This window comes from Argopecten irradians, chromosome 11 (genome assembly GCF_041381155.1).
Source record: "Argopecten irradians isolate NY chromosome 11, Ai_NY, whole genome shotgun sequence".
NCBI lineage: Eukaryota > Metazoa > Mollusca > Bivalvia > Pectinida > Pectinidae > Argopecten > Argopecten irradians.
Window position 1 is genome coordinate 30813704 of NC_091144.1, and position 14782 is coordinate 30828485.

At 39.0% G+C, this 14782-nt stretch overlaps 8 protein-coding genes across 8 annotated transcripts; all 8 read left to right on the forward strand.

Moving 5' to 3' along the window:
• LOC138334557 (mucin-2-like) lies at positions 1-3114 on the forward strand. Its single transcript, XM_069283209.1, has one exon. The coding sequence runs from the start codon at positions 1-3 to the stop codon at positions 3112-3114; it is 3114 nt and encodes a 1037-aa protein (XP_069139310.1).
• A 25-nt stretch (positions 3115-3139) lies between these two features.
• LOC138334558 (mucin-13-like) lies at positions 3140-3544 on the forward strand. Its single transcript, XM_069283210.1, has one exon. It carries the CDS (start codon positions 3140-3142, stop codon positions 3542-3544), a length of 405 nt encoding a protein of 134 aa, XP_069139311.1.
• Positions 3545-3569: 25 nt separating this feature from the next.
• On the forward strand, positions 3570-4019 carry LOC138334559 (mucin-13-like). The gene has a single exon (XM_069283211.1). The coding sequence runs from the start codon at positions 3570-3572 to the stop codon at positions 4017-4019; it is 450 nt and encodes a 149-aa protein (XP_069139312.1).
• A 330-nt stretch (positions 4020-4349) lies between these two features.
• On the forward strand, positions 4350-4682 carry LOC138334560 (mucin-13-like). Its single transcript, XM_069283212.1, has one exon. It carries the CDS (start codon positions 4350-4352, stop codon positions 4680-4682), a length of 333 nt encoding a protein of 110 aa, XP_069139313.1.
• Positions 4683-4785: 103 nt separating this feature from the next.
• On the forward strand, positions 4786-5337 carry LOC138334561 (mucin-13-like). The gene has a single exon (XM_069283213.1). It carries the CDS (start codon positions 4786-4788, stop codon positions 5335-5337), a length of 552 nt encoding a protein of 183 aa, XP_069139314.1.
• A 75-nt stretch (positions 5338-5412) lies between these two features.
• Positions 5413-5973, forward strand: LOC138334562 (mucin-13-like). Its single transcript, XM_069283214.1, has one exon. It carries the CDS (start codon positions 5413-5415, stop codon positions 5971-5973), a length of 561 nt encoding a protein of 186 aa, XP_069139315.1.
• Positions 5974-8677: 2704 nt separating this feature from the next.
• On the forward strand, positions 8678-9982 carry LOC138334563 (putative uncharacterized protein DDB_G0277255). Its single transcript, XM_069283216.1, has one exon. It carries the CDS (start codon positions 8678-8680, stop codon positions 9980-9982), a length of 1305 nt encoding a protein of 434 aa, XP_069139317.1.
• A 9-nt stretch (positions 9983-9991) lies between these two features.
• LOC138334564 (mucin-5AC-like) lies at positions 9992-14647 on the forward strand. Its single transcript, XM_069283217.1, has 3 exons — positions 9992-11832; positions 11955-12354; positions 12414-14647. The coding sequence occupies exons 1-3, from the start codon at positions 9992-9994 to the stop codon at positions 13374-13376; spliced, it is 3204 nt and encodes a 1067-aa protein (XP_069139318.1). The 3' UTR covers positions 13377-14647.
• The last annotated feature ends 135 nt before the right edge of the window (positions 14648-14782 follow it).

Below are 14782 nucleotides of genomic sequence, written 5' to 3' on the forward strand. Positions count from 1 at the left end.
ATGTCAACAACAGGTTCTACAACTACAGACTTAATGTCAACCAACAGTGTGTCTACAACTACAGACTTAATGTCAACAACAGGTGTGTCTACAACTACAGACTTAATGTCAACAACAGGTGTGTCTACAACTACAGACTTAATGTCAACAACAGGTGTGTCTACAACAACAGATTCAATAACAACAACAACATATGTGTCTACAACTACAGACATAGTGTCTACAACTACAGACATAGTGTCAACAACAGGTGGGTCTTCAACAACAGGTGGGTCTACAACTACAGGCCCAGTGTCAACCGATGGTTCAACGAACGAGACTTCAACAATTACAGCACCTTCTATGACCATTACCGAAACTCCATCAACTACAGCGTCATCTTTGATCACCACTGATATTTTAACAACAACACAACAATCTTCGATCATCATAGACTCTACAACACAATATGTGTCAACTACAGAATCTACAACCACTCAACCATCTATGACAACAACAGAAACTCCATCAACTACACAACAATATATGACCAATTTATCAAGTACAACACTATCGATGACCACAAACGGAACTCCTACAACTACAACACCATCTATGACCACAACAGAAACTCCCTCAACTACAACACCATCTATGACCACCACTGAGACTCAAACAACTACAACACCATCAGTGACCACCACGGAAACTCCCACAACTACACAACCATTTATGAAAACCACAGATACTCCAACAACTACACAACCATCTATGACAACCACAGAACCTTCAACAACTCCACAACCATCTATGACTACCACAGAAACTCCCAAAACTACAACACCATCTATGACTACCACAGAAACTCCCACAACTACGCAACCATATATGACTACCACAAATACTCCCACAATTACACAACCCTCTATGACTACCACTGAAACTCCCACAACTACGCAACCATATATGACTACCACAAATACTCCCACAATTACACAACCCTCTATGACTACCACTGATACTCCCACAACTACACAACCTTTTATGACCACCACTGAAACTCAAACAACTACAACACCATCTATGACCACCACTGAAACTCAAACAACTACAACACCATCTATGACCACCACTGAAACTCAAACAACTACAACACCATCTATGACTACCACTGAAACTCAAACAACTACAACACCATCTATGACTACCACTGAAACTCAAACAACTACACAACCATCTATGACCACAACTGAGACTCAAACAACTACACAACCATCTATGACCACCACTGAAACTCAAACAACTACCCAACCATCTATGACCACCACTGAAACTCAAACAACTACAACACCATCTATGACCACCATTGAAACTCAAACAACTACAACACCATCTATGACTATCACTGAAACTCAAACAACTACACAACCATCTAAGACCACAACTGAGACTCAAACAACTACACAACCATCTATGACCACCACTGAAACTCAAACAACTACACAACCATCTATGACTACCACAGAAACTCTCACAACTACATTAACTACGACACCATCTTTGTCCACCACAGAACCTTCTACAACTACACAACCATCTATGACTACGACAAATACTCCCACAACTACACAACCATCTATGACCACCACAGAAACTCCCACAAGTACAACCCCATCAATGACCACCACTGAAAATTCCACAACTACAACACCATCATTGACCACCAATGAAACTCAAACAACTACAACACCATCTGTGACAACCACAGAAACTTCAACACCTACACAACCATCTATGACAACCACAGAAACTTCCACAACTAAAACACCATTTATTACCACCACTGAGACTCCTAGAACTACAACACCATCTATGACAACCACTGAGACTCCTACAACTACAACACCATCTATGACTACCACGGAAACTCCAACAACTACACAACCATCTATGACTACCACAAATACTCCCACAATTACACAACCATCTATGACTACCACAGAAACTCTCACAAGTACAACCCCATCAATGACCACCACTGAAAATTCCACAACTACAACACCATCATTGACCACCAATGAAACTCAAACAACTACAACACCATCTGTGACAACCACAGAAACTTCAACACCTACACAACCATCTATGACAACCACAGAAACTTCCACAACTAAAACACCATTTATTACCACCACTGAGACTCCTAGAACTACAACACCATCTATGACAACCACTGAGACTCCTACAACTACAACACCATCTATGACTACCACGGAAACTCCAACAACTACACAACCATCTATGACTACCACAAATACTCCCACAATTACACAACCATCTATGACTACCACAGAAACTCTCACAACTACATTAACTACAACACCATCTATGTCCACCACAGAAACTCCAACAACTACACAACCACCTATGTCCACCACAGGAACTCCCACAACTACACAACCATCTATGACCACCACAGAAACTACAACACTGTCTATGACCACCACTGAAACTCCTACAACTACCACACCATCTATGACTACCAGGGAAACTCCAACAACTACACAACCATCTATGACTACCACAAATACTCCCACAATTACACAACAATCTATGACTACCACAGAAACTCTCACAACTACATTAACTACAACACCATCTATGACTACCACAAATACTCCCACAATTACACAATCCTCTATGTCCACCACAGGAACTCCCACAACTACACAACCACCTATGTCCACCACAGGAACTCCCACAACTACACAACCATCTATGACCACCACAGAAACTACAACACTGTCTATGACCACCACTGAAACTCCCACAACTACACAACTATCTATGACAACTACAGAAACTACAACAACCACAGAACCATCGATGACCACCACTGAAACTCCCACAACAACAACACCATCTTTGACCACCACTGAAACTCCAACAACTACAACACCATCTATGACCACCACTGAAACTCCCACAACTACACAACCATCTATGACAACTACAGAAACTACAACAACCACAGAACCATCGATGACCACCACTGAAACTCCCACAACAAACAACACCATCTATGACCACCACAGAAACTCCCACAACTACACAACCATCTATGACCACCACTGAAACTCCCACAACTACAACACCATCTATGACCACCACTGAAACTCAAACAACTACAACACCATCTATGACCACCACTGAAACTCCCACAACTACAACACCATCTATGACTACCACTGAAACTCAAACAACTACACAACCATCTATGACCACCACTGAAACTCAAACAACTACAACACCATCTATGACCACCACTGAAACTCAAACAACTACAACACCATCTATGACCACCACTGAAACTCAAACAACTACAACACCATCTATGACCACCACTGAAACTCAAACAACTACACAACCATCTATGACCACCACTGAAACTCAAACAACTACACAACCATCTATGACTACCACTGAAACTCAAACAACTACAACACCATCTATGACTATCACTGAAACTCAAACAACTACACAAACCATCTATGACCACCACTGAAACTCAAACAACTACACAACCATCTATGACCACCACTGAAACTCAAACAACTACACAACCATCTATGACTACCACAGAAACTCTCACAACTACATTAACTACGACACCATCTTGTCCACCACAGAACTTCTACAACTACACAACCATCTATGACTACGACAAATACTCCACAACTACAACACCATCTATGACCACCACTGAAACTCAAACAACTACAACACCATCTATGACTACCACTGAAACTCAAACAACTACACAACCATCTATGACCACAACTGAAACTCAAACAACTACACAACCATCTATGACCACCACTGAAACTCAAACAACTACACAACCATCTATGACCACCACTGAAACTTCCACAACTACACAACCATCTATTACTACCACAGAAATTCCCACAACTACACAACCATCTATGACCACCACAGAAACTCCCAACAACTACACAACCATCTATGACCACCACTGAAACTCAAACAACTACACAACCATCTATGACTACCACAAATACTCCCACAACTACACAACCATCTATGACCACCACAGAAACTCACAACAACAACACAACACCACTCAATGACTACCACCACTGAAACTCAAACAACTACAACACCATCTATGACCACCACTGAAACTCAACAACTACACAACCATCTATGACCACCACAGAAACTCCCACAACTACAACCATCTATGACCACCACTACTTCCACAACTACAACACCATCTTGACCACCTGAAACTCAAACAACTACACACCATCTATGACACCACGAACTCACAATTACACAACCAATCTATGACCACCACTGAAACTCAAACAACTACAACAACCATCTATGATACAACCACAGAAACTACAACAACCACAGAACCATCGATGACAACCACAGAAACTACAACAACAACAACACCATCTATGACCACCACTGAAACTCCCACAACTACAACACCATCTATGACCACCACTGAAACTCCCACAACTACAACACCATCTATGACCACCACTGAAACTCCCACAACTACACAACCATCTATGACTACCACAGAAACTCACAACTACAACTACAACACCATCTATGACACCACAGAAACTCCCACAACTACACAACCATCTATGACCACCACATGAAACTCCCACAACTACACAACCATCTATGACCACCACAGAAACTCAAACAACTACACACACCATCTATGACCACCACTGAAACTCAACAACTACACAACCATCTATGACTACCACAGAAACTCCCACAACTACACAACCATCTATGACCACCACTGAAACTCAAACAACTACAACACCATCTATGACCACCACTGAAACTCAAACAACTACAACACCATCTATGACCACCACTGAAACTCAAACAACTACAACACCATCTATGACCACCACTGAAACTCAAACAACTACAACACCATCTATGACCACCACTGAAACTCAAACAACTACAACACCATCTATGACCACCACTGAAACTCAAACAACTACAACACCATCTATGACCACCACTGAAACTCAAACAACTACACAACCATCTATGACCACCACTGAAACTCAAACAACTACACAACCATCTATGACCACCACTGAAACTCAAACAACTACAACACCATCTATGACTACCACTGAATCTCAAACAACTACAACACCATCTATGACCACCACTGAAACTCAAACAACTACAACACCATCTATGACCACCACTGAAACTCCTACAACTACACAACCATCTATTACTACCACAGAAATTCCCACAACTACACAACACCATCTATGACCACCACTGAAACTCAAACAACTACAACACCATCTATTGACCACCACTGAAACTCAAACAACTACACAACCATCTATGACCACAACTGAAACTCAAACAACTACAAAACCATCTATGACCACCACTGAAACTCAAACAACTACAACACCATCTATGACCACCACTGAAACTCAAACAACTACAACACCATCTATGACTACCACTGAAACTCAAACAACTACAACACCATCTATGACCACCACTGAAACTCAAACAACTACACAACCATCTATGACCACCACTGAAACTCAAACAACTACACAACCATCTATTACTACCACAGAAATTTCCACAACTACACAACCATCTATGACCACCACTGAAACTCCCACAACTACACAACCATCTATGACTACCACTGAAACTCCCACAACTACACAACCATCTATGACCACCACTGAAACTCAAACAACTACACAACCATCTATGACCACCACTGAAACTCAAACAACTACACAACCATCTATGACCACCACTGAAACTCAAACAACTACAACACCATCTATGACTACCACTGAAACTCAAACAACTACACAACCATCTATGACCACCACTGAAACTCAAACAACTTACAACACCATCTATGACCACCACTGAAACTCCAAACAACTACAACCCACAACTACCACGAAATGACAACTACCCCACCACTATGACCACCAAAACTCAACACAACTACACAACACCATCTATGACCACCACTGAAACTCAAACAACTACACAACCATCTATGACCACCACTGAAACTCAAACAACTACAACAACCATCTATGACCACCACTGAAAACTCACAACTACACTACAACCATCTATGACCACCACTGAAACTCCAACAACTACAACAACCATCTATGACTACCACTGAAACTCCAACAACTACACAACACTATGACCACCATCTATACACAACCTATGACCACCACTGAAACTTCAAACAACTACACAACACATCTATGACCACCACTGAAACTCAAACAACTACACAACCATCTATGACCTACCACTGAAACTCAAACAACTACACAACCATCTATGACACACTGGAAAAAAAATCTCAACAACTACACAACCATCTATGACCACCACTGAAACTCAAACAACTACAACACCATCTATGACCTACCACTGAAGACTCAAACAACTACACACCATCTATGACTACCACTGAAACTCAAACAACTACACACCATCTATGACCACCACTGAAACTCAAACAACTACAAACCATCTATGACCACCACTGAAACTCAAACAACTACACACACCATCTATGACCACCACTGAAACTCAAACAACTACACAACCATCTATGACTACCACTGAAACTCCCACAACTACACACACCATCTATGACCACCACTGAAACTCAAACAATTCCTACAACACCATCTATGACTACACACTGAAACTAAACACCAACAACTAACACAACACCACTACCACTATGACTACCACTGAAACTCAAACAACTACAACACCATCTATGTACCACCACTGAAACTCCAACAACTACACAACCATCTATGACCACCACTGAAACTCAAACAACTACTACAACACCATCTATGACCACCACTGAAACTCAAACAACTACACAACCATCTATGACTACCACAGAAACTCCAACAACTACAACAACCATCTATGACCACCACTGAAACTCAACAAACACAATACTCGATGACCACCATGAAACTCCCAAACTACACCACTATGAACCACTGAAACTCCCACAACTACAACACCATCTATGTACCACCACTGAAACTCAAACAACTACACAACCATCTATGACCACCACTGAAACTCAAACAACTACACAACCATCTATGACCACCACTGAAACTCAAACAACTACAACCACCCATCTATGACCACCACTGAAACTTCACTTCACCTACAACACCATCTATGACAATCCACACTGAGGGGACTTCAACAACTACACAAACCATTTATGACCACCACTGAAACTCAAACAACTACAACACCTATCAATGACCCAACCACTGAAAAACTCAAACAACTACAACCAACCATCTATGACCACCATGAAACTCAAAAAACTACAACACCATCTATGACCACACTGACAACTAAAACAACTACAAAAACCATCTATGACCACCACTGAAACTCAAACAACTACAACACCATCTATGTGACCACCACTGACAAATCACAAAACAACGACAACACATCTATTGAACTACCACTGACAACTCAAACTACATCGACAACACCATCTATGACTACCACTGCAAACTCAAACAACTACACAACCATCTATTGACCACAACTGAGACTCAAACAAACTTACACAACCACTAAATGACCACATCACATGAAACACCACACAAAACTAAATATCTACACAACCATCTATTCTACCACAGAAAAAACACCATCAACATTACACAACTACCATCTTATCAATGACCACCATGAAACTCCTACAACATATCTACAATCTACAATGTCATCAATGTCCACATCAGAACACCAACAACTACTACATCATCAACAACCATCAGTGTCCCAACGAATCAGAACACAACCATCTACATCATCTACCAATGTCATCAATGTCCACATCAGAAAACATCAACAACATCTGACCAATATCTACAACGTCATCAATGGTCCACACTCAGAAAACAACAACATCTACCATCTTCTACCATCAATGTCCACATCAGAAACACCACAACATCTACAATATCTATACAACGTCATCAATGTCCACATCAGATGAAACTAACCAACATCATCTACAACTGAGATCTACAACGTCATCAATGTCTACATCAGAAAACAACCAACAACATCTACACCTTTCTACAATGTCATCAATTGTCCACATCAACAACACACATCATCTATGACCACCACTTCCTACAATGTCTTCAATGATTACCATCAGAAACCAACCAACAACATCACCACCATCTACAATGTCTTCACCACTGAACTCAAATCAACTACAAACCACCATGACACCACTGAAACTCACATCTTCTACAGACGTCATCAATGTCCACCTCAGAAACTCCAACAATAACTACCATCTATGTCAATCAATGACCACATCAGAATACACCAACAACATCTACAACAATCTACAACGTCATCAATGTCTACATCAGAAACACCAACATCATCACATGACTTCTACTGAATCTCAATCAATGTCTACCATCCATGACCACATCAGAAACTCAACACATCTACACACACCTTCTATGAACACATCAGATGTCCAACATCAGAACACACCAACAACATCAACATACATCAAACAATGGTCCAATCATCTGTCTACATCATAACAACCAACAACATCATCTACATCTTCTACAATGTCATCAATGTCCACATCAGAAACACCAACAACATCTACATCTTCTACAATGTCATCAATGTCCACATCAGAAACACCAACAACATCTACAACCTTCTACAATGTCATCAATGTCCACATCAGAAAACAACACATCAACTTCTACATCAATGTCTGAAACACCAACAATCATCTTCTACAATGTCATCAATGTCCACATCAGAAACACCAACAACATCTACATCTTCTACAATGTCATCAATGTCCACATCAGATAAACACCAACAACATCTACACCTTCTACAATGTCATCAATGTCCACATCAGAAACACCAACAAACATCTACATCTTCTACAATGTCATCAATGTCCACATCAGAAACACCAACAACATCTACATCTTCTACAACGTCATCAATGTCCACATCAGAAACACCAACAACATCTACATCTTCTACAAATGTCATCAATGTCCACATCAGAAACACCAACAACATCTACATCTTCTACAATGTCATCAATGTCCACATCAGAAACACCAACAACATCTACATCTTCTACAACGTCATCAATGTCTACATCAGAAACACCAACAACATCTACATCTTCTACAAGTCATCATCAATGTCCACATCAGAAACACCAACAACATCTACATCTTCTACAATGTCATCAATGTCCACATCAGAAACACCAACAACATCTACATCTCTACAACGTCATCAATGTCCACATCAGAAACACCCAACAACATCTACATCCTTCTACAATGTCATCAATGTCCACATCAGAAACACTCAACAACATCTACAACTTCTACAATGTCATCAATGTCCACATCAGAAACACCAACAACATCTACACTTCTACAACGTCATCAATGTCCACATCAGAAACACCAACAACATCTACAGCTTCTACAACGTCATCAATGTCCACATCAGAAACACCAACAACATCTACAACTTCTACAACGTCATCAATGTCCACATCAGAAACACCAACAACATCTACATCTTCTACAATGTCATCAATGTCCACATCAGAAACACCAACAACATCTACAATATCTACAACGTCATCAATGTCCACATCAGAAACACCAACAACATCTACAATCTTCTACAACGTCATCAATGTCCACATCAGAAACACCAACAACATCTACATCTACAATGTCATCAATGTCTACATCAGAAACACCAACAACATCTACACTTCTACAATGTCATCAATGTCCACATCAGAAACACCAACAACATCTAAATATCTACAATGTCATCAATGTCCACATCAGAAACACCAACAACATCTACATCTTCTACAACGTCATCAATGTCCACATCAGAAACACCAACAACATCTACATCTTCTACAACGTCATCAATGTCCACATCAGAAACACCAACAACATCTACATCTTCTACAACGTCATCAATGTCCACATCAGAAACACCAACAACATCTACAATATCTACAATGTCATCAATGTCCACATCAGAAACACAAATAACATCTACAAAATCTACAATGTCATCAATGTCCACATCAGGGACACCAACAACATCTACAACTTCTACAATGTCATCAATGTCCACATCAGAAACACCAACAACATCTACAACTTCTACAATGTCATCAATGTCCACATCAGAAACACCAACAACATCTACATCTTCTACAACGTCATCAATGTCCACATCAGAAACACCAACAACATCTACATCTTCTACAATGTCATCAATGTCCACATCAGAAACACCAACAACATCTACAGCTTCTACAATGTCATCAATGTCCACATCAGAAACACCAACAACATCTACATCTTCTACAATGTCATCAATGTCCACATCAGAAACACCAACAACATCTACAATATCTACAATGTCATCAATGTCCACATCAGAAACACCAACAACATCTACATCTTCTACAACGTCATCAATGTCTACATCAGAAACACCAACATCATCTACATCTTCTACAACGTCATCAATGTCTACATCAGAAACACCAACAACATCTACAATATCTACAATGTCATCAATGTCCACATCAGAAACACCAACAACATCTCTACATCTTCTACAATGTCATCAATGTCCACATCAGAAACACCAACAACATCTACAACTTCTACAATGTCATCAATGTCTACATCAGAAACACCAACATCATCTACATCTTCTACAACGTCATCAATGTCTACATCAGAAACACCAACAACATCTACATCTTCTACAACGTCATCAATGTCCACATCAGAAACACCAACAACATCTACAATATATCTACAATGTCATCAATGTCTACATCAGAAACACCAACAACATCTACATCTTCTACAACGTCATCAATGTCCACATCAGAAACACCAACAACATCTACATCTTCTACAATGTCATCAATGTCCACATCAGAAACACCAACAACATCTACACTATCTACAATGTCATCAATGTCCACATCAGAAACACCAACAACATCTACATCTTCTACAATGTCATCAATGTCCACATCAGAAACACCAACAACATCTACATCTTCTACAATGTCATCAATGTCCACATCAGAAACACCAACAACATCTACAATTCTACAATGTCATCAATGTCCACATCAGAAACACCAACAACATCTACATCTTCTACAACGTCATCAATGTCCACATCAGAAACACCAACAACATCTACAAAATCTACAATGTCATCAATGTCCACATCAGAAACACCAACAACATCTACATCTTCTACAACGTCATCAATGTCCACATCAGAAACACCAACAACATCTACATCTTCTACAATGTCATCAATGTCCACATCAGAAACACCAACAACATCTACAGCTTCTACAATGTCATCAATGTCCACATCAGAAACACCAACAACATCTACAACTTCTACAATCGTCATCAATGTCCACATCAGAAACACCAACAACATCTACATCTTCTACAATGTCATCAATGTCCACATCAGAAACACCAACAACATCTACATCTTCTACAATGTCATCAATGTCCACATCAGAAACACCAACAACATCTACAACTTCTACAACGTCATCAATGTCCACATCAGAAACACCAACAACATCTACATCTCTACAATGTCATCAATGTCCACATCAGAAACACCAACAACATCTACATCTTCTACAAGTCATCAATGTCCACATCAGAAACACCAACAACATCTACAATCTTCTACAATGTCATCAATGTCCACATCAGAAACACCAACAACATCTACATCTTCTACAATGTCATCAATGTCTACATCAGAAACACCAACAACATCTACATCTTCTACAACGTCATCAATGTCCACATCAGAAACACCAACAACATCTACAAAATCTACAATGTCATCAATGTCCACATCAGAAACACCACAGAAAACACCAACAACATCTACATCTTCTACAATGTCATCAATGTCCACATCAGAAACACCAACAACATCTACATCTTCTACAACGTCATCAATGTCCACATCAGAAACACCAACAACATCTACATCTTCTACAACGTCATCAATGTCCACATCAGAAACACCAACAACATCTACATCTTCTACAATGTCATCAATGTCCACATCAGAAACACCAACAACATCTACATCTTCTACAACGTCATCAATGTCCACATCAGAAACACCAACAACATCTACAACTTCTGCAACGTCATCAGTTTCCACGTCAGAAACAACATCTACACACTTCTACAACGTCATCAATGTCCACATCAGAAACACCAACAACATCTACAACTTCTACAACGTCATCAATGTCCACATCAGAAACACCAACAACATCTACAACTTCTACAATGTCATCAATGTCCACATCAGGGACACCAACAACATCTACAACTTCTACAACGTCATCAATGTCCACATCAGAAACACCAACAACATCTACAACTTCTACAATGTCATCAATGTCCACATCAGAAACACCAACAACATCTACAACTTCTACAACGTCATCAATGTCCACATCAGAAACACCAACAACATCTACAACTTCTACAACGTCATCAATGTCCACATCAGAAACACCAACAACATCTACAGCTTCTACAATGTCATCAATGTCCACATCAGAAACACCAACAACATCTACATCTTCTACAACGTCATCAATGTCCACATCAGAAACACCAACAACATCTACATCTTCTACAACGTCATCAATGTCCACATCAGAAACACCAACAACATCTACAACTTCTACAATGTCATCAATGTCTACCTCAGAAACAACATCTACACCTTCTACAACGTCAACAATATTCACATCAGAAACACCAACAACATCTACAATCATTACAACGTCATCAATGTCCACACCAGAAACACCAACAACATCCACATCTTCTAAAATGTCAACAACAGTGACATCAACAACATCTACAATGTCAACAACAGAGACATCAACAACAACTACAGGAACACATACTACTCCAATTACACTGACGTCAGATGGAACTCCCGTCACAAGTGCTCAGACATCACTAACGTCACTTACTACGACAGCATCTGCCCCGACCAGTCCAAACTTTGACAGTGGTGTGGTGTCATTACATCAGCAGACACATGTGTATGTTATAGTTATTTCTGTTATAGCACTGTTAGGATCCATATATCATTAGATAATTATGGTCTATATATTTTTATACAAGTATTCGATGACTGTGATATTGCTACACGTTTTAGCCGATATGAATTGATCATAATCTGTGCCCAGTTTTAAGAACATACTTTAACTTTAAGGAATTCCACAACTTAAATGTTCCCCACAGGGAAGCATTACAGAAGTTAAGGGACGATCTTAAGTTATTGAGCCTTCCTTAATATATGTAATGCTTGGATGTTCGTGAAATAAAACTAGGGCCTGGTGATAATTTTCTTTGATGCTATGAATACGTAGGTACCACTACAATATTATTTTTGTGACTTTCTTATAGAGTGCTATTTCGACATTTCAGACATAAGTCTGAATATGATATAATTTGGTGGACTAATTAGCATGTTTTTGTATTCAATATTTTATATAAACATTTAATGGTGAATTAGTACATCGTCCCAATTTGGCATCACAACAAAGCTGGTAAGTGCCTTGTATAATTCAAACTGTGATTGATTAATTGTTCAGTAGCTTTCAAATGTGTCATACTTAAAACCAAATCCTGTCACTTTATATTGTTAATAGAGTGAATAATTTTTATTATAAGTAGATAATACGAAAACATTTTACTCCATTAAAGGGGCTGGTCTTCATTTCCTCATAATTATGTTACTCATTTATTTGATGAAAGTAACTGACCGTATGGGAAATGTTCCGCTGAACGTAAAATGCGGTAATCAAATGTATTGTATTCTCTTAATGACTACCATGTTATTGAACATGGTCTAGAGTTAGCATTATTTACTAGAAATTAATGTGACATGTTAGGCTAAAGATGTTATCATAAATTATTACATTGTATATTATATATCAACACTTTGTTTTCCTGAACAATAAGGTATCATGTCTTCATTGTTGTTTTCACAGAAGAAATATTTCACCTTGGGTTCAGTTTCAACAATATTTCTGAACTTTAAGAAATATTTCTGACTGGAAATATTCCATAGAAAAACATTACGTAATAAGTTAAGGAAATTTTTTTAAATCTTAACTTCTGTACTTATTTAAGGCTTTTCTATGGCGAATTTGAGTCAAAGAGTTCCTTAAAGTTTAGGTGCGTTGATGAAACTTGGGCATGAAGGCTTTTTGGTGCTTAATGAATGCTAAAATATAAATGGTACAAAATATATGTACTTATAAAGGAATATTTTAACTGCTGTAAAACATTTATCTAGGCATACCATTATACCTTTGCTACTTTTATAAAACATTCAATAAAAAATGTTTGGAATGATATTACTATTTGTTCTTTCTTAGTTTGATTATTCTTGATCATATGTGGTAAATGATTTTGATCAAACATAAAAGCTTGATCTGGTTTTATCGTTTTAACATCCTGCTAACAGCCTGAATCATTTAAGGACTGCCTCC